Source organism: Malus sylvestris, chromosome 16 (assembly GCF_916048215.2).
Source record: "Malus sylvestris chromosome 16, drMalSylv7.2, whole genome shotgun sequence".
NCBI classification, from domain to species: domain Eukaryota; kingdom Viridiplantae; phylum Streptophyta; class Magnoliopsida; order Rosales; family Rosaceae; genus Malus; species Malus sylvestris.
The window spans coordinates 11,834,901-11,858,679 of NC_062275.1; the positions used below are offsets into that span (position 1 = coordinate 11,834,901).

Below are 23,779 nucleotides of genomic sequence, written 5' to 3' on the forward strand. Positions count from 1 at the left end.
GAATCATCACTGGACGAATCATCATCAGATAACTTGTTAGACATATCAGCAGCAAGCAACCGATCATCATAATGTAATTTGTCAGACATACTAACAGGTAACTCGCTGGGCACATTTGATCTGTCGTCAGTAGAAATAGTTCCAGGAATGACAGGTGACCGATCACTATCTGTAGCTAACTGATCAGTATCACGCAACATAATAGGTTCTGTTCACAACTCTGCCGTAACACATCATCCATACCATCTCTTCGAATCTGCACTTCACCCCCCATCTCCCTCTGAAGTAGAGAGTCGGAATAGGGCTTCACAAAATACGAAACTTCCTCGTGGAAGGTGACATCCATGGTAATATAAGTTTTTTGAGTCAGAGGATGATAACACTTACAGCTTTTTTTATTGTTAGCATACTCAATAAGGACACATCGGAGAACACATGCATCAAGTTTACTCTGCTAATGAGAGTAGACATGCACATACGCAATACACCCAAACATTTTCGGAGGAAGCTTTGATACAGAAACAAGAGAAACATGTTTTTGTAGTACATCAAGCAGTGTCTGAAAATCAAGAACCATACTTGGAACACGATTGATCAAATACATAGCAGCCAAAATAGTATGACCTCACAAATGATTAGGAACACATTTATCCAACATCAATGAGCGAGCAACCTCCATTATTTGACGATTCTTCCGTTCGGACACACAATTTTGTTGGGGTGTAAACAGAGTAGTCATCTGGTGAATAATACCATGAAAAGGTCGTACCCAGTGCACAAGGCTCCCGCTTTACGCAGGGTCTGGGAGAGGTGAATGTCGGCTAGCCTTACCCCCATTTATGGAGAGGCTGCTCCCACGAAAAAAACATGCCAAAGTGTGATTGACATATTCTCCTCTGTTATCAGACCTGAAAACCTTAACTTTGGTCTGAAATTGAGTAGACACCATTGTACAAAATTCTTGAAGAAGTAACGAAACATCACTCTTATTCTTCATCAAGAACACTTAAGTAAACCGAGTACAATCATCAATAAAAGTAACAAACCAACGGAATCCATTAGAAGTAATTTTCTCCAGACTCCACACATCAGAATGTATCAAATTAAATGGCAAAGTAGCTTTAGAATCACTTACGAGAAATGAAGCACGATGACTCTTAGCCATGACACATGTTTCATACTTGAACTCTGAATCACTACAAGTGCGAAACAAAGAAGGAAATAGATGCTTTATATAACTGAATGATGGATGTCCCAATCGTCGATGCCACAACCAAATTTAATGTTTGTCATCCACTTTAGCACTTAAAACTTGATGATTATTTGAACCGGAAACAATAATATCCTTCACAGTCAAGATGTACAAACCCCCTATTCTTTTACCACGACCAATTATCTTCTGAGTTTGAATGTCTTGAAAATAACAATACGTAGGATAGAAATGAGCAGAACAATATAAGATATCGAGAAGTTTTCCTATCGACAAAAAATTGCACTTAACATCAGGAACAAGTAAAGCATTAACCCGTGATAAAGTTGGAGTAAGAGAGATAGTGCCTTCACCCTTAACAGGGGAAGGTGCTCCATTTGCACTAGTAATATACATATCACAAATATAGTCACATAGCTCATCAAACACTCTAGGATCACTAGTCACATGATCAGTGACCCCAATATCAATTATTCATTTATTTGTTCCACCAAGATGCATAACAACACTATGATTATATTGAGTCATTGAACAAAATCATGAACAATAAAAGCACAAAAGATACGTAGCGAAATGAAAACAATTTACCAGAACACTGTAGTTCACTGTTCACGGCACTGTAGCAGAGACTATTCACGACTGTAGCAATAACTGTTTACGGCACTGTAGATAATCACTGTTCACAAAGCAGACCACTGTTCACGTGCTGTAGCAAAGTGCTGTATTGTAGCGCGATACTATTCACTTTTTTGTCTTTTTTTTTTGTAACGAAGGAAATCACGAAAAATGTGGGCACAAAATTAAAGCACACAAGTCACCAAGAGCAAACTGTTTTGATGCCATATTAAACTAAATATGGTAAATACCAAAAATATATATGACAATATTTGAGAACTTCTTATATATTCATTAATATCCAAAGTGAAATATATATGAGTTACAATTGGTATTACATATGTACTTCACAAATGTGGGACAATAAACTACTATTTATACTTTAACTAATATATAACTCACAACACATTTGTAGTTCCGATGACTATTTTTTCCTTTTATCTTTCCTGCATTTTCTCGTCAGCCAAACATTGAAGGAACGGGAAACGAGAGAGAGAGAGAGAGAGAGAGAGAGAGAGAGAGAGGTACAAGTTAAAACTGCGAACGTGAAAGGCAGACCAAGGGGAAGATCATGGAGCTAAGATCTGAGACTCTTTGCGTGAGCGCGCGTTGCTGTCGAGTGTCGACCCAATTAAAACGCATGCCAACCCAATAAATACGCATGCCAACCAATTGATCAGATTTTGGGCCATAAAGATCCAACCATCATATTCCAAAATTTAAGGTCCAAACTGGACCAGGCCAAGAAATTATCCAACCAAATAAAAGCCCTACTAAGCTCCAAACCTTTATACGTAACCTGAAAAGCAAAAGCTCATCTGGATCCAAAGCAAGGGAATCACCACCCCTTCTTAGATTCTTAATTGGAAAGCAAAAGACGATCAAATTCTCTGCTACTTTTTGCTTCCCTTGCACTCAAAGGAAGAAATAGATTTGAAGCAAAACCAGAAGGTGGTGGGTGAGCGTTACACATCGACAGTGTCCTCCTAACTCTATTTGTTACACTTTCTTTTTCTTTCCTTTTCACTCCCCCAAACCATTAATATTCTAAATTCCATATATTTCATTTCATTCCATTTCCACCTTCACCATCCCACAACACAAAAATAATCAAAGGAAAACATATGGAGAAAAAATGGCTTCTACTTTTCTCAATGGCAGCTGCAATGCTGCTAGCGATCAACGTTGTGAACGGTCAAGAGGATTCAGCGGTGAAGCCGTTGGTGAAGATAGTGAAGGGCAAGAAGGTGTGCGACAAGGGGTGGGAGTGTAAAGGATGGTCTGTTTATTGTTGTAACCAGACCATTTCTGACTACTTCCAAGCTTACCACTTTGAGGACCTTTTCTCCAAGCGTAACTCGCCGGTGGCGCACGCCGTGGGATTCTGGGACTACCACTCTTTCATCACCGCTGCTGCCGATTACCAGCCTCATGGATTCGGTACCACAGGTGGCAAGCTCCAGGGGATGAAGGAAGTTGCTGCTTTTCTTGGGCATGTTGGCAGCAAAACTACGTGTAAGTTGTAAAACTTTTCTTTCTAGGGTGTTTTTGGGTTCATTGATTTGGTTGGACTTTCTTTAGGATCTATTTTTCTCTATACCACAAAAGGAGGGTATCAGCTACCAATCTTCATGATGTGGTACCAAATTCCAATATACTATATGTGGATTGAGTACTTATTTACAGTATGCTATCAAATATCAACAATCTACCGTATTTGGTACCGAATATTAACCAATATTTGGTACATTGTCGATATATGATAATACCGTTAATATATTGACCAAATATCGACAATCTCAGGTATTGTAGATTGGTGTGCAGTGCCAAACAATCTTTTCTCATCATTCAAGTATTCAACTAGTACTTGCTTTGAAATGGATTTAATGAGGGTTATGTAAGATTAATTTTGTTAAAAAGCCTCAAATTGCAAATGAGGGAATCATTGGGATTTTGGTGTCATTTACAACGAATTGACACCTTAATTTGATCCCAATTAGCTTCTCAGAACCCAGGAAAAAAGAATATACAAATTCTAGGAATGTTGAGTGCTATTGATTGAAATTGTGACTCCAAAATGCTTTCCCTTGCAGTGCTTTTGGGTATAATTGCTTTTGAAGTTTGGATTTAAAATGATTTTAGCAGTCTTACATATAAAGAAACAATGATGAAGTGTTTTTTTTTTATTTTTTTTATTTTTATAAATAAAAAACAATGATGAAGTGTTAATAATTTGTTTGAATTTCAGGTGGCTATGGGGTTGCCACCGGAGGACCATTGGCTTGGGGTCTATGCTACAACAAGGAAATGAGCCCTAGCCAGTTATACTGTGATGACTACTACAAATACACTTACCCCTGCTCTCCTGGTGCTTCATACCATGGCCGTGGTGCTTTGCCACTCTATTGGTATCAACAATCCACCTAATTCCCAGATTTGTCATATTCAGAATTTTGAGTTGTGAGCACTCGAAAATAGTCATCATACATTATTTCCTAATGAAAAGACACGAGGGATCGAAGAATGTATGACAACTATTATGGAGTGTTTATAACAAACATACTGGTTGGCTTTTTCCATAAAATCAGTCATTCCTCGTTTTTACAAATTACAGTTTGACACGTACATAAATTACTTGTCAAAAACACAAAAAGAAAATTTTCTACACATGTAATTGTGAAACTTGATTGACAAGTGATTTGGAATGCTACTTCTAGAGGAAGGGATCTAAGAATATTTGTTAATAACAATTCCCGACTTTCTAATTTCAAAATTTAGAACTGTCATTGGCACTTCAAAATAGTCTACACACAAACTTTCCTACAAAAAAAAAGAATGAAAAAGATCTAAACGACTATTGTAGAGTGTTAACAACAATTCCGGCGTAACTTTCTACTTTGTGATTTTGTTTCAATATTTTGTTGTAGTTTTCATTTACTTTTGGGCGTTTTTGATCTTAGGAACTACAACTATGGAGAAACAGGTCAAGCCCTAAAGGTGGACTTATTAAACCATCCAGAATACATAGAACAAAATGCAACCCTAGCCTTCCAGGCTGCAATCTGGAGGTGGATGACGCCAGTGAAGAAGAACATCCCTTCAGCCCACGATGTCTTTGTCGGCAAATGGAAGCCAACCAAGAACGACACTTTATCCAAAAGAGTTCCTGGCTTTGGCACCACCATCAATGTGCTCTATGGAGACCAAGTCTGTGGCCAAGGTGACGTTGACTCCATGAACAACATCGTCTCCCATTACCTGTATTACCTTGACAAAATCGGGGTTGGCCGCGAAGAGGCTGGACCTCATGACGTGCTCAGCTGCGCTGAACAGAAGGCTTTTCAACCTTCATCTTCTTCGTCTTCGTCTTCGTCTTCATCTTCATCTTCTTGAGGTTTTTGTTCAATTTGTTTCGAAACATATGGATTGAAGAGGAAGAAAAATGAAGACAAAATATTTTCAACTTTATCTTTGTGTGAAGGTGCAGTACGCATGCATTGCTATTATTTTGTGCAAATTTTGTTATTTGTGGTTTACAAGCTCTAAATATTATTATCTGCAACCATGCGATTTTAATTGTACGTGAAACCATGTGTTAGTTGTATAATGTATATACTCCAAACTCTTCAGTCCCATTTTTGGCTAGAACCTTGTTGATATATCTTATCAACACTTAATAGTTCTCATCAAACAAATTTGTTTTTGCTAATTGCTATTGTATAAGATTGGTCTGCCTGGCGTTTTTTTTACAGACACAAATGATCAAAATAAGCATTTAGATTTTGGTGCGTTGTTAATTTTATCCGAACGTATTTAAAAGTTAAAGATCTTAAATTCGATTTCTTATATGTGAGCAATCGATCTTTAGTTCCATCGTGCTTAAGTAATGTTGACCTTAATTTTACCCAAACGTATTTAAATACCTACAGGGCGGCTAATGGCATGTAATGGTCTCCATATCGGTGGCTGTAGAGTGTAGATTTGTCCAGCTTTCTACTCGTCCTCGTTCAGCTTATGTGATCTTATTAGATTAAAAACAAAACTAAGAGAAGTATTAATTTAGGTAGTATTATTTTATGCACCTCTTTTTATATTGCACACATTCTTTATTAATTTTTGTGTTTTGATCATTTTCAATTGATCTAATCCAATGGTTGAAAACTTAAAAACGTGCGTAAAAGATTAAAAAGAAGAAGATGAAGTTGCCCAAAATGGGATAAGGCCACTTCCACTTTTGTGGAGGCCAACCGTGTGAATATCCCATATGTAGGAGCTACAGAATATCTGGGAGCGCAAAATGAAGCCCACACTCCACGTGTTTAAAATGAAAATAAAAGGTGTCGTGTTTTTAAAATATCGTTAAATTTTGATATTCCTATTTATTTACCATATAGATTTAAAAATTTAAACTTATCAAAGTATAATAAATATGCTGACAAGCAACACGATTAATTAAGGATGGTAAGCAAAAATAATTCAAAATGAAAGAAACGTATGCTCACCACTTTACTTATGACTATTAGATAAATTTAAATTTTGAAATTTATGTCTATTATCTACAAAGATGTTGAAATTTATGTCTATTATCAGCAAAAATATTTCTAAATAGATAATGTAAAATATTTTTGATCAAATATGCGCTTATTCATTTAAAATATTTTTGATCATCAGTCTCAATTGATAATGATGCTTATTATTGTACTTTTGCTCAACACTCTCAAGCGAGAATTATATGTTTTTGTATTTATTACGAAACTATATGTGAGGAGTAAAAAAACATAGATACAGAAAGAAAAGATAAATAAGGAAAAACGTTAGCTAACGAGAGGCGGCGAGTATCACCGTCATTGAGGAATATTTCCTCAATAAAATGCCTGAAAATTTTGGCCATATAAAATGTCAGCTGGTTTGTCATAATTCTGAATTTCTGAGTCTCCAGTCAGAGAAAGAGAGAGGTAGAACAGGTGCATCAAAGATGGTGGTGGGGCGAGACATAGACGATCTGCCGAAGAACGACGCCAACTACACGGCATTAACGCCGCTGTGGTTTCTGGATAGAGCAGCTCTGGTGCACCCCACCAGAACATCCATGGTCCATGGATCAATTCGCTACACGTGGCAGCAGACTTACCAGCGTTGCCGCCGTTTGGCCTCCGCTCTCGCCAAGCGCTCCATCGGCCTCGGCACCACGGTAATATAATCTTTATTATTATTAGTTCTGTCATCCATTTTACCTGAGTGCTAAATTTTGATTTTGTTAATTAATTGTATTTTGTTGTAATATATATTTATATTTCTTGTCGAATTTATGGAAAATATAGGAAATGAAAATAAATTGTAGAAAGGCGCTATCTTTTTCCTGTTTAATTGGAATTTATGGAAATGAAATTGCAGTAGGAAATGTAATATCGATGAATTGTATATTTGGTGAAGCATTTTTCTGCTCAAAAGCTTACGCTAAAAGTAGTGTGCTGCTTGGGCTCGTTTGGTTTATTTATCCAAAAATGGTACTGTGCTGCTTGGGTTCGTTTGGGACTCTTTATGTAGGAAGCATTTCTGCTCAAAAGTGCTTATGCTAAAAGTGCTTTTGTTATAACAACAACAACAACAACAACAAAGCCTTTTCCCACTAAGTGGGGTCGGCTATATGAATCCTAGAACGCCATTGCGCTCGGTTTTGTGTCATGTCCTCCGTTAGATCCAAGTACTCAAGTCTTTTCTTAGGGTCTCTTCCAAAGTTTTCCTAGGTCTTCAAAAGTGCTTATGCTAAAAGTGCTTTTGTTATAAACATGTGGAAATTTTGTTAAAGGTCCATGCTTTACGCACTTGGAAGTTGGAAGTGCTTCCTGCTAACCACTTCTCCAGAAAGTGTTTCTACGACCCATAAGCGCTTTTAAGTGTTTCTGCCAGAAGTAGTCATAAGCGTTTTGTTGGTCGTTAGAAAGCACCTTGATACTTTAGAAAAGCAATTCCATTGGAGTTTAGCTTATTACTTTTTTATATTGGCACTTGAACCAACACATGTACCCTCATTCAGATGAAATAAGTGCTACCCTTGATGAATGCTTTCTTGTTTGGTTATGTTTCGTATTAAAAAGCTGAATTCCTTTGCAGGTTGTTTTGGATTTATCCCTTTCTACCACATATTTGTATAGGACTTGCTTTTAATTTCATACCGAATACCGCTGATGCCTTTTGTCATTGTATTTAATGGAATTCAATTGGTTTAACCTTGTTTTAGATTAGAATATTCAATGCTGCTGAGAAGAAACTTACAGAGTCCATTTCTCGAACTGCCCACTTTTTGACTAACATCAAGTAGCTTTAGTGACCCAAAAACGATCTTTCCAAACAACATTGGTTTTCCTTAGAAAGAAAAGAAAAAAAAGAATCTCCCACTTAGATATGGAACACAGTTAGAGAACGAAGAAAAACTAGTATTGTCCGTCTTTAACTTCAATTAGACAATTCGATGATCCAATAACTTACCTATGATCCTGTAGAAAAAACAACTATTTCTACCCCAGATGCATGCGAAGAACTTTAATATGAAATACAATTGCAGCATGACCCTGGTCATTTCAATGAATTGCCTTAGTAACATCTTCGTTCTCCTCTATAATGCATATCGGTAATAGCTTTCACCAAATTTCTTTTTAATCTTGTCCTTCCTGTTTTATGATCAAATTTTGTTGAGATAATGGCCTTTTTATATGTTGTCTTGCTTTTTTTGCCCCACTTCATTTGCTGATAATTATGGTCTCTGCACAATGCTTGTTATTGGGGCTTCTTGAAGTTCCTTTTTAGTTGCTTTTATGCTGTATAACTTCGCTTTTACCTAGGTTTATTCACGAAGCATAGGGCATACTTTCTATATAATTTATGCTTTCGTCCAGCCGGAATCTTAACTGGACGTCTATTGAAAAGGACGGTAAATTGAGAAAAAAAGCATTTCATTAAAAAAAAGAGTGGATTCTTGAGGTTACATTCCGCTATAGTAGCTTGACCAACGTGAAAGTGGAACAAGTGCATGCCCCATGCACAAAATTGAATATTAGAGTATAAATCTCATATCCGTATGAGGCTTTCAGTCAAACATCTGACTCCGCCTATCACCTTATTCTGCTTCCATCGCCTCTTTCAAGAAGCCAACTCAATAGCTTCTTTTAGAACCGCTATGCCCTCTGCTGCAACTGAGCTAGTTATTGGGAACAGATGGGGACTACATCAATAGTTATTTTGTGCTTGAAAATTCATAACGGCATCCTAATCATGGACTTATTCGCTTTCAACTAGCATCGGAACATCTTTTGTTTCTTTGGTTACTGGTTTTTCATTTTTAACAGTATTGTAATGCTTGGATTTCTTAGACACCTTACCTATTGTGTTATTCTCTTGCATGGTATCTCACCATCAGCTTCTGTTATATGCTTCTTGTGTTGCGTTGGAGCTTGTTAATTGACATATCACTTCTCTTATATTGAAACAGGTATCGATAATAGCACCAAATGTGCCAGCCCTCTTTGAAGCTCATTATGGAGTTCCAATGGCAGGAGCTGTGTTAAACACTGTAAATGTTCGTCTAAATGCAGCGACTATTGCTTTCCTTCTTGGTCATTCATCGTCTGTTGTTGTGATGGTGGATCAAGAATTTTTTCCCTTGGCAGAGGAAGCTTTGAAAATATGGGCAGAGAAAAGCGAAGGCAGTTGCAAGCCTCCACTCTTAGTTGTCATAGGTGATGAAAGCTGTGATCCTATGGCACTAAAAAGTGCTTTGGGAAGAGGCGCCATTGAATATGAGACATTCTTGGAAAGTGGTGACCCTGAGTTTGCTTGGAAACCACCAGAGGATGAGTGGCAGAGCATTGCTCTGGGTTATACTTCTGGCACAACAGCCAGCCCTAAGGGGGTGGTTTTGCATCACCGTGGGGCTTATCTGATGGCTTTGAGTGGTCCTCTTGTATGGGGGATGACTGAAGGAGCTGTATATCTGTGGACTCTACCCATGTTCCATTGCAATGGTTGGTGTTTCACTTGGTCACTTGCAGCTCTTTGTGGGACAAACATATGCCTTCGACAGGTAAAGTGCTTATATCTGTACTTGCAAATGCTGTAAGTTTATTCAGCATATTGAGTGAAATTGTTAGCCTCTGATGAATTTGTCATAGTGTTAAAGCTTATATTCGACGTAGTCACAACTGCTTGTTTAAAATATAGAAGGCATCATATGCATGGATTGCTGAATCCTAGTGGTTAGAATGGTGCAGTATGAACTTGCTAGCCCCAAGGGTGATAGTGACCCTGATTCCGTGAGTAAATACTAAGACCCCAATGCAATATGCTCCTTGGAGCTTGCAGTTAAAGTAATGTCAAGTTCTTACGTGTGCCATCAGTCTATATGTTTAGCCAACATTTTGCGTTTGTGTTATTTTTCATTTAGTTTTCCCTGGTTGATTCGCTTGGATGCTCATGTCCACACCGCCTTTTGTTGCAATTTCATAGGTTACAGCAAAGGCAGTATATTCAGCCATAGCCGAGCATGGCGTGACTCACTTTTGTGCTGCACCCGTGGTACTCAACACTTTGGTCAATGCTTCCCCAGAGGAGACTATCCTTCCTCTCCCACATGTTGTACAGGTGATGACAGCTGGTGCTGCCCCTCCACCTTCTATTCTTTTTGCGATGTCCCAAAAGGGCTTCCGAGTCACGCACACTTATGGTCTGTCAGAAACTTATGGCCCCTCCACAGTGTGTGCGTGGAAGCCTGAGTGGGACTCGCTGCCCCCTGTAAAACAAGCGCGGCTTAATGCACGCCAAGGTGTTCGGTACATTGGCATGGAGGGTGTAGATGTTTTCAACCCTGAGACTATGCAACCAGTTCCAGCTGATGGAGCTACCATGGGGGAGATAATGATGCGGGGAAATCTCGTAATGAAGGGGTATTTAAAGAACCCAAAGGTGAATAATGAAGTTTTCGCCAATGGTTGGTTTCATTCTGGTGATCTGGCAGTGAAGCATCCAGATAACTATATCGAAATCAAAGACAGATCAAAGGACATTATCATCTCCGGAGGTGAGAACATCAGTAGTGTGGAGGTAGAGAACACTCTATATCAACACCCAGCCATATTCGAGGTATCGGTGGTTGCAAGGCCACATGAGAAGTGGGGTGAAACTCCTTGCGCTTTTGTGACATTGAAACCGGGTGTCGATAAGTCTGATGAGAATCGTATGGCAGAAGATATAATGAAGTTCTGCCGGTCCAAGCTACCTGCGTACTGGGTTCCGAGATCCGTGGTATTTGGACCATTGCCAAAGACCGCTACTGGGAAGATACAGAAGCATTTGCTGAGGGCCAAGGCCAAAGAGCTGGGACCTGTCACTTTGAGTAAGTTATAACTGCATTGTGTTGGCCATTGTATAAAAGGCTAATAAACGCTTGGATCATATTTAGTGCCAAGCTTGTTTCTCTTGTTAAGACTCTTCTGTCATTTTTCTTTTGGTAAGAAGTGGATGTATGATTAAGCGAGGAGAAGAGCGAGGGTCGAACTTTCGCTTCCTCGGGATTTAATGATGTGATCTAAGTTCTCATGTGTGCAGGTTTTTTGTTAAACCATTTGAAAACTGAAAACGTAGTTTGGTAACTACCGGTAACACTCGGTTTTTTTGTTTTTTCAGTTTTAAAGATAAAAAACTGAAAGCTAAATTGAAAACTTAAGGGCCTGTTTGGTATCTAACTTGAGAACGGAACTCAAAATTTTGATTTTTTTCAAAACACATATTTTGATTTAAAAATTTTAAATTCAAAACTTTGTTTGGTATCCAACTTCTCAAAACTAATTCAAAACAGGAAAAATCAAATGCCCAGGCCATAACAATTTCCTGACCACCACATCCCTCCCTCCCCGGCTATCCCTTTTTGCTATTTACCGACTCTTTCCTCCAAACTCACGCTGACAGACCGAGGCTAATCATGTCGGCGATCTCAAATCTGAGATCCAACGACGTCCAAAACCAATAGCTATTTGTTGCCGTCGATTTATCTCGGCCGGAGGAAGAAGGATAGAGGTGTTGGCTATGGTGGATGCAAGTGGGAGGAGATTGAAGAGGCAATACAGAAGGGAGTATCAAGAGAGGGGTAAGAGAGAGAGAAGAGAGAGAGAGGAGAGAGAGACGGAAGTGAGTGGGAGAGAGAGAGAGAGAGAGAGGGGGGAGTGAGTGGTAGAGAGAGACAGAGGGGAGTGTGATGAATTCCGGTATATAAAAAAAAGTCTAAAAACGTACTTTTTGTGTTTTCAACAAATAAACTTTGTTTTCAAATATTTTTGAGTTGTGGTTTTGAGAATTATATTCAAATCAAATACCAAATAAAGACTTAAATTTGTAACTCAAAACTTGTTTTTGAGTTAAAAATATTGAATCCAAATCAAATACCAAACAGGCCCTAAATGATTATTAACGGGCATTAGAGTGTTTGATTTGTTGTTGCCGTATCCAAGTAATTACCTTTATTGACCAAGTCTTGCGTAAATTCCAGTTTCACATGTCTAAGTGATTCAAAAGAAACAACGTAGGAGGATGTGATGATTTGGTAATTATCCAGATTCGTTATGTTATCCAAAAAGTTATCCCAAAGCATTTCAGACGTGCGGGTCTCAAGAAGTATATGATGTGATGGTCAATTTCTTTTGAGGGCGAGTATACGGCTTGACCAACGTGAAAGTGGAACAAGTGCATGCTCCATACACAAAATTGAATATTAGAGTATAAATTTCATATCCGTATGAGGCTTTCAGTCGAACATATAACAAACGTGAGAGTAACCAAGTTAGCTATATCGGTATATTTTCTTTTTTTGGTCAATTAGATCGGTATATTTTCAGCATTCAAGTCTACTCCCTCCAGTTATTAAATAAAAAAGGATAGTTGCTTAGCTACAAGCCCTAGTAAAGTCCATGAAACGGGGACGCTAAGATGTTTCTTACCAATGCCATATGAAAAACATAAAATACATAATTTTGTGTTATTGGTACATGATATCACGTTAATGTCTCAAGGGATGTAATTAATTCTATCTATCCCGGAATCCAACTCCAAAGGGGTTTTCGACTACTCACTCAAGTGAGCGACTTTCAATTGTTGGTGCCATATATGGAATCGTATCTCATTAACTAGGGGTCGTTCACTCGCTTGAACCCTAATCACAATTCAAATATCTGTTTTGGTCTTTTACTAACTTTTGCGCTATATGATGTAATATATTAATCCAAACCAACTAATCAATCCATGTTATTTTGAGAAAGCAGCATTCATGATACGAGTACATGATTCTTTACTATGACATTTCGTGTTAATGCTACAATATTATGACATACTTGTACCAGCATTTCTCCAATTTTGGAGCCAATAGTACAAGATTTTCTGTGATATGCTCAGAATAATGTGGGAATGAGCCAAAGGCATTCATGTCTGAAGGATGGGAGGAATCTCCTTCAGTACTAACTTGCAAAAGTTGTAACTTACAAAGGCAAACCAACTTCCGAACAACTAAGGCTTTGGATCTTGCGGCGCATAACAGTTTACAGGTAGACATGCATTTACGAAAATTTGTAAAAAATTGACAAAGACTAAGGCGTAAAGAGATTTCTCCAAACCAGTAAGCAACCAAAAGAAGATAAGCAGGAGAGGAATTTTCTCAGATTCGTTCATATGGGGATAGCTAGTTGGCAGACCTATCTTTTATGCACTGATTGATTGGTTTTTAAGGATAAGAATGCAATGGTCAATCACTATCCGCACCCATGCTACTGTTTTTATAGCTTAAATCAGCTCAATCTGTCATCCATGCAACCACAGAAGATGATGGTCTCATCCATGCATGGTGAGAATGTAGGGTGTCGCGTGGTTGGGCATGTAAGACAAGTTAATAAGACGTTGTCACGATGACATAAGTATGGATAGATTAATAAAAAAGCACAAAGAATTTGCGTGTGTTTATGAAAGAGTGACTTATATGACACAGATCAATCGTTATTCTGACGTCTTGTGCCAATAATACAACATCGATCGTGTGAAGATAAACTTATACGCATGATATTAAAACATCTGTACAGACAGGTTGTGGAGTCGAAGAAAACACCCATTGGCCATTGCCTTACTCAAGTTTTTTAATTTCTTTTTGTTAGGGTGTCTATGTTAGTCAAAACCAAAAGATGGGGAGGGCTTAGGCGGGCCCATATGTGTCCTTCATCATCAAGTTAGGTCATTTTTTAGCGCCTCTTATTTTTGGCCACATCTCCAACGGATGATCTTTCTTTCACAAATTGCCATTTATGGTCACATTCCTTGTCTACTCCAACTGCCAAAGCCAACCAACAAATTATACATAATGTATGGGAAATCAATCACACGATTTTCCAGCGAATAATAGATAAGGAAAACAAAGAGTGTTAGAGCTACCAAGATTAAACAAGGAAGAAGATAAGCCAAGCGAGCTAGAGGCCCCAAGCTGCTAGAAATAACCAAATTCATTAATGAAAGAACGGAAATCTTTAACAACGCCTTTTGAACTTAGTACCTTATTTCGATTAGTTCTCTAGACTTTCAATTTGATTTTAAGCCCCTAAACGTGGCGATGTAATACTTGCTTTTAACCAAATTCGCCATTCATGTATATATTTTAGTTTGTTCAAATCTGAAAAACTAACAAAAAATGAGTTATAGTTGACTGTTAAAACAAATTGACGCATTTCAACAAATTAAGAATCCTCAATACTGTTAAAAGTTTTGACTGTACAAAAATAGCAAGAAGATCATAGCTAGTTAGAGGGTTTTTTCCCCAAGAAAGGAACCATAAAAATGGTTAGTGCAGAAAAGGGTTTGTTTGATGAACTCAATGCCTTACTACAATACAAGAGACTAGCCAGCCAATTGGCTCTAAACTGCGTCATTTGACGTGGTCCAATAAGATAAGACCCCCTAAACCCAAAAAATGAAATAGTACATGTATGTATGTATGTATACAGATGAAATATAAAACCAGAAAAGCTCTAACTAAAAGCATGGTGACCTCAAATTCATCTGTTGAAATATTTAGGGTCCCACGGAATATAGACATTGAGTCTATCTGAGAAAATTGTAATGTTCCTTTCTTCTTTGGACCTTTTTTTTCCTTGGTAGTAAAGGGCTTCTGGTGTTAATTCGGATAATATATATTATCATTGGGGAAGGGTTGTATATACAATTGCACAAAGAATTATTTAATTGAATCATTGGCTCTTATTATTGCTTATACGCATGCATGGTGCTTATATCCAATTAATTTGTTCTTATCGGGAAAAAGATTCTTGGATATTGATGATTTAGTATTGATATTGATCCACGATAGGGAAAGGGAGGACTTTGCAGTCTGTGTATTGTACGCTCGTCTCTTTTCGTTTTCGTTTAAGCTTTAGGAATGAACACAATTAATGATATATTACTTATTTGGAATTGATATTGTACTTATTCTCATGCTTTACTTTCACTGAATGCATGAACGTTAAAATAATTTCAATTTAACCTGTGTTTACGGCTGTGTGTGGTCTAATGTCGTAGTAGATAGGATGTTGGGTTTCCAACTATGCGCCCTGGGTTCGAAACTATCCCTCTCCTAAATTATTGTAATAATAGTTTAGAACCCTCTCTCTCCCTTTAATAATAGAAAAAAAAGACCTGCGTTTACTACTACGTGAGAAATACATAAATATGTAACTTTTACATTTCAATTTGTAATCCAATTTTTGAAAAACCATAAATAACTATGTTGATGATTAGGGGAATAGTTGATCATTTAGGTCATTTTCTACGTAAATGATACTCCTCTCATTTCATGTAAGTAAACATGACAAGGAAAAAAAAACCGAGTTCATATATAAGAAAAGAATAAGAATATGAGAATCACTACTCTAGACGAAATTGATAACGGCAAAGTCCTCATGTATCATAGCTATAAGCTCCATATATAGATGCGTATGGATATATATTTCTTTGTTTATATTGAAAGGGAATTGAAAGAATTAAACCTTGACCTAACTTATGCCAACCTATTTCCTGTTTAATTACCTCAACACTCAGGCTAGGCTAACTAACGGCCGAAGACTTACAGACAGAGACTGAAGAAAGAAATTAATTAAGAAAGCAATTGACTACTGAAAGGTATAAGGTTCTAATTAAGTTGTAACAAAAAAACTGACAAGCGTATTAATAAGCTCACCCTCTTTTTATTTATGGCCCTATCTCTTATGGTAAATTCTCAAACCCACAGAATAATTTTCAGTTTACCTGTCACATATTACATCCCAGTTAGTGATTATGCACAAATATTCGCTATCTATTTAAATATTGGATATGGTTAACAAAGCATGCAGACAAACAAAAATTTGCTACCGTTTGTTTATATTGGGTGTGGAAAATCCCTTGACGTTAATGCATTTTGAGTTCAACATGCATTAACATTCATATATTCCCAACGATTTTGTGTGTCTTGACTGTAGTATAGTTCAATGGACAAATATATAAAGAAAGAAGTAGTTTGGACGGGTTAACAATCTATAGTACGTTGTGTACACTGTTTTCATGTCGGTGTGTACATCGAGTATTTTAAGTTAGTGCATGGTATGGTACTAAACTACCACTCCCTATATATAACTTGCATATACATACGTATAATGTTGCTGTTGGGTTAAGTCGAAGCATATCAAGCCATTACCATACAAACTCACAAGAACAAAATAAAGAACGAAAGAAGAAGAGACAAATGGTTTTGTTTCATCGCTGGTAGAAACTCGAAATCGCATAGGCACGGGATTGACTTTCTTTTAGGTCTCGTGCAGTCTGCGCAAGCAAAAGTCACGAGAGCAAATAAAAAATTTCTGCTCCTATTCCTTTTTGTGAAATAATTATGGAGGTGGATTGTCTGCCCTCCAATTTTCATACTCTTTCCATACTCTCTTGTGATGTGTGGTTACGGTTAAACCACGTCAATATTTTATATTAATTTTTTATAAAAATAATAAAACAAAAAGTAATAGGAATATAAAATGTTGACGTGACTTAACCGTGACCACACAAACAAGAGGAATGAGGAGAGTATGGAAATGGAAGGGCAGACAATCCACCTCCAATAATTATAACTTAAAAGGACTAAACACTGCATTGTTAAGACAGAAAAGCTTCCAAGACACAAATTCTTTGTCCCTTTTAATCATTTATCCTAATTATTTTTCCCCGGAAAATTCTAAAAATCGCACTGGTATATAAATTTTTCGTATTTGTTTCTGTGTTGATAAATTATACAGAGTCAAATAACTAAACCAAGATTATAAAGACCATGTGTCCTTCAATTTGGCTACAAGTCTGGGATTTATCTGGTTCTGTTGAAAAATTGCATAACCGTTCTCCACATTCCCTGTTAAATATTTAGTTTGTTCTTTTCTCAAATTAACTGTAGTGACAAATTAAAGAAAAAGAAAGTAGATTTTATGTCTTAAATATTTATGGTAAATATTCTTGAATTATTTTATGTCTCCTCCTTTCCCATTTTGCTTCATGGTTCTCAGGTTATGGCTCATACACTTTTTTAACTATACCTCCTTACCCTAAGTCTCCATCCTGTGCAACTGCGTGTTGCACTGAATCACTGACAGACTCATCCCTCCACTTGCTCTCTCTCTCTCTCTTCTTTTTTTTTTTTTTGGTCGATCACTATCTTTCTCTCTCTCTCCTTTTTTCTGTTTTGGTGGGCTTCAAAGTCTATAATCTGATCGTCTACGTGGAAACTCAATCATGAAAAACCTCTCCTCCCTCATACTTCTCATCGCATCATCATAAACCATCCTCCAAACGCAACCTTCTTAAAACCCTCCCTATAAATACACACACACCAAACCTTTCACTCACAACAAATACAAACTCAAAATATCACAAGAAAAAGGGAGAACAATACACAATATTCCAGTTTTTTTTTAAAATATGGCATACAATATTGCCAAACTCTCACTTCTTTCTCTTCTGTTCTTATTTTCTTCCCTCTGCAGCATTGCAGTTGTGCATGCTCGTCCACCCTTCGCCTGCGACCCTCGAAACCCGATAACCAGAACGTTGAAGTTCTGCAGGGTGAGGGTGCCAATCCACGTTAGGGTTCAGGACTTGATCGGACGGCTGACATTGCAGGAGAAGATCGGGCTGTTGGTGAACAATGCCATTGCTGTGCCTAGGCTTGGCATTCAGGGGTACGAGTGGTGGTCTGAGGCGCTTCATGGTGTGTCCAACGTGGGGCCTGGAACCAAGTTCGGTACCTTTCTTGGGGCTACTAGCTTCCCTCAAGTCATCACCACCGCTGCTTCCTTCAATGAGTCGCTCTGGGAGGAAATCGGACGGGTGAGGATTCTTCTTCTTTTTCTTTTGTTTATTTTTCTCATCGGTATGAAATTTAGAATAGAAAATATAAGAGGAGGCCAAGTTCTTTTTTTTCTTTTTTTTAAATATACTTTCCATCAATCATGTGATCAAAATTGTCATATATATATATATATATATATATATATATATATATCTGTTTAATACTAAATTAATAATGTAAACTATTAATCGTGTAAAGTGATACATACTTTATGCTACCGAACATTATATAATCAGATGCAAACGATTAACTAACATCCGATTTTGATTAATTATGTGACAAATATAACATGATAACTTTCTGTGAACGAAATGTTTTGTGATTTGTTTTAAATAATTAACATTTTAAGTGAAGGGAGAGAGAGGTGCAATTTGCATGGATACATGTAACATAGTGTTACATGCATTGGAAATTCCGCGAGCTACCTAAATTTAACATCCCTTTATGATTTGGATAATATTGGTGGCAAATGATAATGACAAACGACTAGCAAAGCTAGATTTAGCCTTAAAAACAACAACAAAAACGATATTTTCGGCAGCTAATTATTGTGGTTGTGGCTCTTGTTTATTTTTCTTTTATGATTAAAATTCTCCACTGTCCACACAGACTTATCACGTATATAGCTGAATTATATATATAAGATGCCCATTATAACATGCTTCCATTAAATATAGGTTATACTATTGTCACACTTAATTTTTAATTACGAGTCGCATTAGCTATGTTAACTTATACTAATTTAATTAGTAGCCGACGATGGGCAGACCCAATGTTTAAAGTATCAATACATGTGGAAATATCAATATGTAAATTTATGAAAATAGTGATAGATAGACATAATCGATGAATAGACCTTCGACATAAATTTTGAAAATTTGCAATTGGGTGGGATATCAACTCATTCAAATTTAGTTGAAATTAGAGAAAAAATTCTCAATTTTTTTTTTCAAAAGTTCGAAATCTACAATGAATTCTGCCAAAATTTATGTAGGTGAATTAGGAAATATCATTGATAATCATTGATTTTCCTATATCTCGTCGATATAGGGTGAAGTTTGCATTTCACACCCCCCCCTCCCCTCCATATCGATCTTTGATTTTTCGGATATTTCGATAAAAATATCAACAATTTCGTAGATATTTTAAACATTGGGCAAACCTGAGTTTAATAAAGTTACTGGTGATCTCCCATTCTGCACCTAAGTTCAAATATCTCTCTCTATTATTATAATAAATTCAAGGAAAAATTAGTATGCGGTCCCTAGTTTTTAGGGTTTATTGACTAAGACCTTATTAGTTCTCAAATTTTGATTCAAGTCCCTAGCATTAATGTGATAATGAATTTACATGTTTATTATATAATTTTTTAATATAAAAATTAGTACTTAATTTAGGGTTTAATACTCACACCTCTATTAAACTTCTAATTAATTTTCAATTCAAACATTTCCAAAATAATAAAAAATTAAATTAAATTAAGTTTGTACCTATTAGCTTTTTTTTTATATATAAAAAATTCTCAATTTTTTAATCTTAAATGTACCCATTCATATAATTTTTCAAATTTTTTAATCTTAAATGTACCCATTCTCAAATATATCAATTTGTTATATGTAAAAATGTACCCTTTTTTTAATATAAAATCCATTCAAAAATTTTAATCCATGTTTAAACTTATATGGGTACATTCTTTTTCGTTGATTTGAGAATGTATCCATGTTTTGGTACAATAACTTTTTTTGTTAATTTTGGTTAATGTACCCATACATATATGTACACACACAAAAAATATAATAGAGAGTATAATTTATATTTTATTAGTTTTAATCCCATAAATTATGGGTTTTATTTAAAATCTCATTAATATAAACAATTATAAATTTCAATTTTTAATTTTTGATTAAAAAATATAGTAACTTACATTATTACATTAATGTCAGGGACCTCAATCCAAAACTAAAAACTAACAAGGTTTCAATCAAAGAATATTGATAGCTAGGGACCGCATCCAAAGGGTCCCTAAATTCAATCTACAATGTCGCTGGTATAGAAAAACAGAAAAGAGACACAGATGGGTGCAAAGTATTGATGAGTTCAACTTGGCAAGGTGCCATCACTAATTTGGTGAATTTACTCTCACCACCCCCTTTGGAGACCCATCTGAGCTTCTAAAATTGTTACCTTGGATTATGGTATAACCAGACACCCATTATTACATGTGATAAATATTGGACCATTTTCTTATAAGGTAATGTTATCTACACACCAATTTTTACTTCACACTTTCTCTCAATTTTCAATTGTCCAATCAAATGAATTGAAAAAGATCAATTGCCAAAAATTAACAAAGGTGTGTGGGAGGTAAAAATAGGTGTGTGAATAACAATTTTCTTATTCTAATGGCAAAACAGAAAATAAATTAATAAAGTTCATTTATCAATCAATAGTTCCCTAATTGAAAACCTACTCACTTTCTTTTATTAGAAAAAAGTGAAGGGAAATTATTATGCGGTCATATAATTTTTATTTTATTTTATTGGACAGGTTGTGTCTGATGAAGCAAGGGCAATGTACAACGGGGGTGCGGCTGGACTGACATTTTGGAGCCCAAATGTGAACATATTTCGTGACCCGAGGTGGGGAAGGGGGCAAGAGACTCCTGGGGAAGACCCTATCTTGGCTGCCAAGTATGGTGCTAGGTATGTCAAGGGCCTCCAAGGTGATGGTGCTGGGAATCGCCTTAAGGTTGCTGCATGCTGCAAACATTACACCGCCTATGATCTCGATAATTGGAACGGTGTCGATCGGTTCCACTTCAACGCTAGGGTAACAAAATCTTAACCTAACTAGCTAGTCATCATTATGTATGTTCAAGTATATTTGCATGCATAACGTGTTATGTTGTCAAATTGTCAATGTAGACCTAATAATGTTTCGATTCTCGAATTGACAGTCTGACCTCGTAACATATTAGATTGTCAGACAAAATAGCATTTTTGTATATGCAGAGGTAAATAATATTTCGTGTGAAATGTGCAGGTTAGCAAGCAGGACTTGGAAGACACATATAACGTGCCCTTCAGAGCCTGTGTGGTGGATGGGAATGTTGCTAGTGTTATGTGCTCTTACAACCAGGTCAACGGAAAACCTACTTGTGCTGACCCTGAACTCCTCAAAGGCACAATCCGTGGTCAATGGAAACTCAATGGGTGAGTCCCATTGATTTGAATTATCACTTGAATTGTTTATGTATTATTTTCTTAATTTGTATTTGTAGCCTCTAATTAATTACTGATTAAGCATTTGGTTTATGTGTCCAAAAAAGGTATATTGTCTCGGATTGTGATTCAGTTGGTGTTTATTATGATAACCAACATTACACCAAAACACCAGAAGAAGCAGCTGCATACGCAATTAAAGCAGGTCGTTAGCGGTTTAACCATTTTATATGAGTTTAATGTTATCTGGTGCGTCTCAAAAGAGGAAGTTAAGAAAATCTAAGCCCAATTTTGTAATAAGCAGGTTTGGACTTGGATTGTGGGCCATTCCTTGGCATCCACACAGAGGCGGCAGTGAGGTTTGGCCAGGTAAACGAGATCGACATTAACTATGCGTTGGCTAACACAATCACGGTCCAAATGAGATTAGGAATGTTCGATGGCGAACCGTCAGCTCAACGATATGGAAACCTAGGCCTAGCAGATGTGTGCAAACCATCCAGCAATGAGCTAGCCCTTGAAGCTGCCAGACAAGGCATTGTTCTGCTTGAAAACCGTGGGAATTCGCTACCCCTCTCAACCATGCGCCACCGTACTGTGGCTGTAATCGGGCCCAATTCTGATGTTACAGAAACAATGATTGGAAATTATGCAGGTAAGTCTACTAAAAATGTAAAATTGTGCATATATATTTTGTCGCTCTAGTTTAATTTTCTTGGCAAAGATTTAAAATTTAATCCATTGGATATTTTTTGTAATTTTATATAGGTATTGCATGTGGTTACACTACACCACTACAAGGAATTGCGAGGTACACAAGGACCATACACCAAGCTGGGTGCACAGATGTTCATTGCAATGGAAATCAACTAATTGGTGCTGCTGAGGTTGCAGCTAGACAAGCTGATGCAACCGTCTTAGTAATAGGCCTTGACCAATCAATTGAAGCAGAGTTCAGAGACCGGACCGACCTCCTCTTGCCTGGACACCAACAAGAGCTGGTGTCCAGGGTGGCTAGGGCTTCTAGGGGGCCGACCATTCTGGTCATAATGTCAGGCGGCCCTATTGATGTGACGTTTGCAAAGAATGACCCTCGCATTGGAGCGATTATTTGGGTTGGGTATCCAGGCCAGGCTGGAGGAACTGCCATTGCTGATGTTCTATTCGGCACTACAAACCCAAGTAATGCTTGAACTACTGAGAAACTTATGTTTATGACCGACACGCTGTCACGTGATACTTATTAATTATGTTTTGTTTCTTTAGGTGGAAAGCTCCCTATGACATGGTACCCTCAAAATTATGTGGCCAACTTGCCAATGACAGACATGGCCATGAGAGCAGACCCAGCAAGAGGGTATCCTGGTAGGACCTATAGATTTTACAAGGGCCCAGTTGTCTTCCCATTTGGGTTGGGCCTAAGCTACACCAGATTCTCGCACTCCCTAGCCCAGGGGCCTACATTAGTCTCGGTCCCATTCACCAGCCTCGTCGCCTCCAAAAACACAACCATGCTAGGCAACCACGACATCCGAGTGAGCCACACAAATTGTGACTCACTCTCACTCGACGTCCACATTGACATAAAAAACAGCGGAACCATGGATGGGACCCACACTCTATTAGTGTTCGCGACCCCGCCGACAGGAAAATGGGCCCCCAACAAGCAGCTGGTGGGATTTCACAAGGTCCATATCGTGGCCGGATCAGAGAGACGAGTCAGGGTTGGCGTCCAGGTGTGCAAGCACCTCAGCGTCGTTGACGAATTGGGGATCCGGAGAATCCCATTGGGCCAACACAAACTGGAAATTGGTGACCTGCAGCATCATGTTTCTGTTGAAGCAAATTTAGGAGAGATTAAGTTTTAATTAGGAGCTATCAAAAAATTGATAGTCACACCCAAAAAATATTATCTGCGATTAGTAATCAATTAGTAATTAGTCCTCTTCCGTTTCGAAGTGAAAGAATAGGAAGGAAAAAGGAAAGTTCAACTGTAAAAGTAAAGGAAAGACGATCCAAAGATAATATATTGATTGATGAGGCGTAAGGTTTTTAATAAAAAATTGTTCATACTTTATTTTATTTTGATCTAGAATTTGGAGCGTTTGGAATGTTGCACTAAACTTACGTCTACGTATAACATATTATTCTATTCATTCTCACCATTCCGCTAACCTCAATAACTTTTTGAATGGCTTTAATGGTCATACCGTTATTGAGTATGAGTACACATTTTTAGCGTACCAGAGGTCCTTCAAGAAGGAAATAGTTGCTTGATCGATACCAACGGCA

General features: G+C 37.3%; 3 protein-coding genes across 3 annotated transcripts; all 3 read left to right on the forward strand.

The window, feature by feature from the left end:
- The first annotated feature begins 2,858 nt into the window (after window positions 1-2,858).
- On the forward strand, window positions 2,859-5,460 carry LOC126609383 (chitinase-like protein 2). The gene is made up of 3 exons (XM_050277316.1): window positions 2,859-3,340; window positions 4,074-4,233; window positions 4,786-5,460. Exons 1-3 carry the CDS (start codon window positions 2,950-2,952, stop codon window positions 5,216-5,218), a joined length of 984 nt encoding a protein of 327 aa, XP_050133273.1. The 5' UTR covers window positions 2,859-2,949; the 3' UTR covers window positions 5,219-5,460.
- Window positions 5,461-6,621: 1,161 nt separating this feature from the next.
- LOC126607809 (acetate--CoA ligase CCL3-like) lies at window positions 6,622-11,417 on the forward strand. Its single transcript, XM_050275528.1, has 3 exons — window positions 6,622-7,016; window positions 9,315-9,905; window positions 10,328-11,417. The coding sequence occupies exons 1-3, from the start codon at window positions 6,696-6,698 to the stop codon at window positions 11,222-11,224; spliced, it is 1,809 nt and encodes a 602-aa protein (XP_050131485.1). The 5' UTR covers window positions 6,622-6,695; the 3' UTR covers window positions 11,225-11,417.
- Window positions 11,418-17,746: 6,329 nt separating this feature from the next.
- LOC126608015 (putative beta-D-xylosidase) lies at window positions 17,747-23,569 on the forward strand. Its single transcript, XM_050275755.1, has 7 exons — window positions 17,747-18,244; window positions 20,814-21,095; window positions 21,309-21,478; window positions 21,595-21,692; window positions 21,792-22,142; window positions 22,256-22,669; window positions 22,754-23,569. Exons 1-7 carry the CDS (start codon window positions 17,837-17,839, stop codon window positions 23,353-23,355), a joined length of 2,325 nt encoding a protein of 774 aa, XP_050131712.1. The 5' UTR covers window positions 17,747-17,836; the 3' UTR covers window positions 23,356-23,569.
- Window positions 23,570-23,779: the final 210 nt, after the last annotated feature.

Excerpts from the sequence above, each read along its gene's own strand:
- LOC126609383 (XM_050277316.1), top strand. The coding sequence starts at position 2,950 with ATGGAGAAAAAATGGCTTCTACTTTTCTCAATGGCAGCTGCAATGCTG. Across the intron at positions 3,341-4,073 it reads TGTTGGCAGCAAAACTACGT|GTGGCTATGGGGTTGCCACC; the intron begins GTAAGTTGTAAA and ends TTTGAATTTCAG. Across the intron at positions 4,234-4,785 it reads GGTGCTTTGCCACTCTATTG|GAACTACAACTATGGAGAAA; the intron begins GTATCAACAATC and ends TTTTGATCTTAG.
- LOC126607809 (XM_050275528.1), top strand. The coding sequence starts at position 6,696 with ATGCCTGAAAATTTTGGCCATATAAAATGTCAGCTGGTTTGTCATAAT. Across the intron at positions 7,017-9,314 it reads CCATCGGCCTCGGCACCACG|GTATCGATAATAGCACCAAA; the intron begins GTAATATAATCT and ends ATATTGAAACAG. Across the intron at positions 9,906-10,327 it reads CAAACATATGCCTTCGACAG|GTTACAGCAAAGGCAGTATA; the intron begins GTAAAGTGCTTA and ends GCAATTTCATAG.
- LOC126608015 (XM_050275755.1), top strand. The coding sequence starts at position 17,837 with ATGGCATACAATATTGCCAAACTCTCACTTCTTTCTCTTCTGTTCTTA. Across the intron at positions 21,096-21,308 it reads GGTTCCACTTCAACGCTAGG|GTTAGCAAGCAGGACTTGGA; the intron begins GTAACAAAATCT and ends TGAAATGTGCAG. Across the intron at positions 22,670-22,753 it reads ATTCGGCACTACAAACCCAA|GTGGAAAGCTCCCTATGACA; the intron begins GTAATGCTTGAA and ends TTGTTTCTTTAG.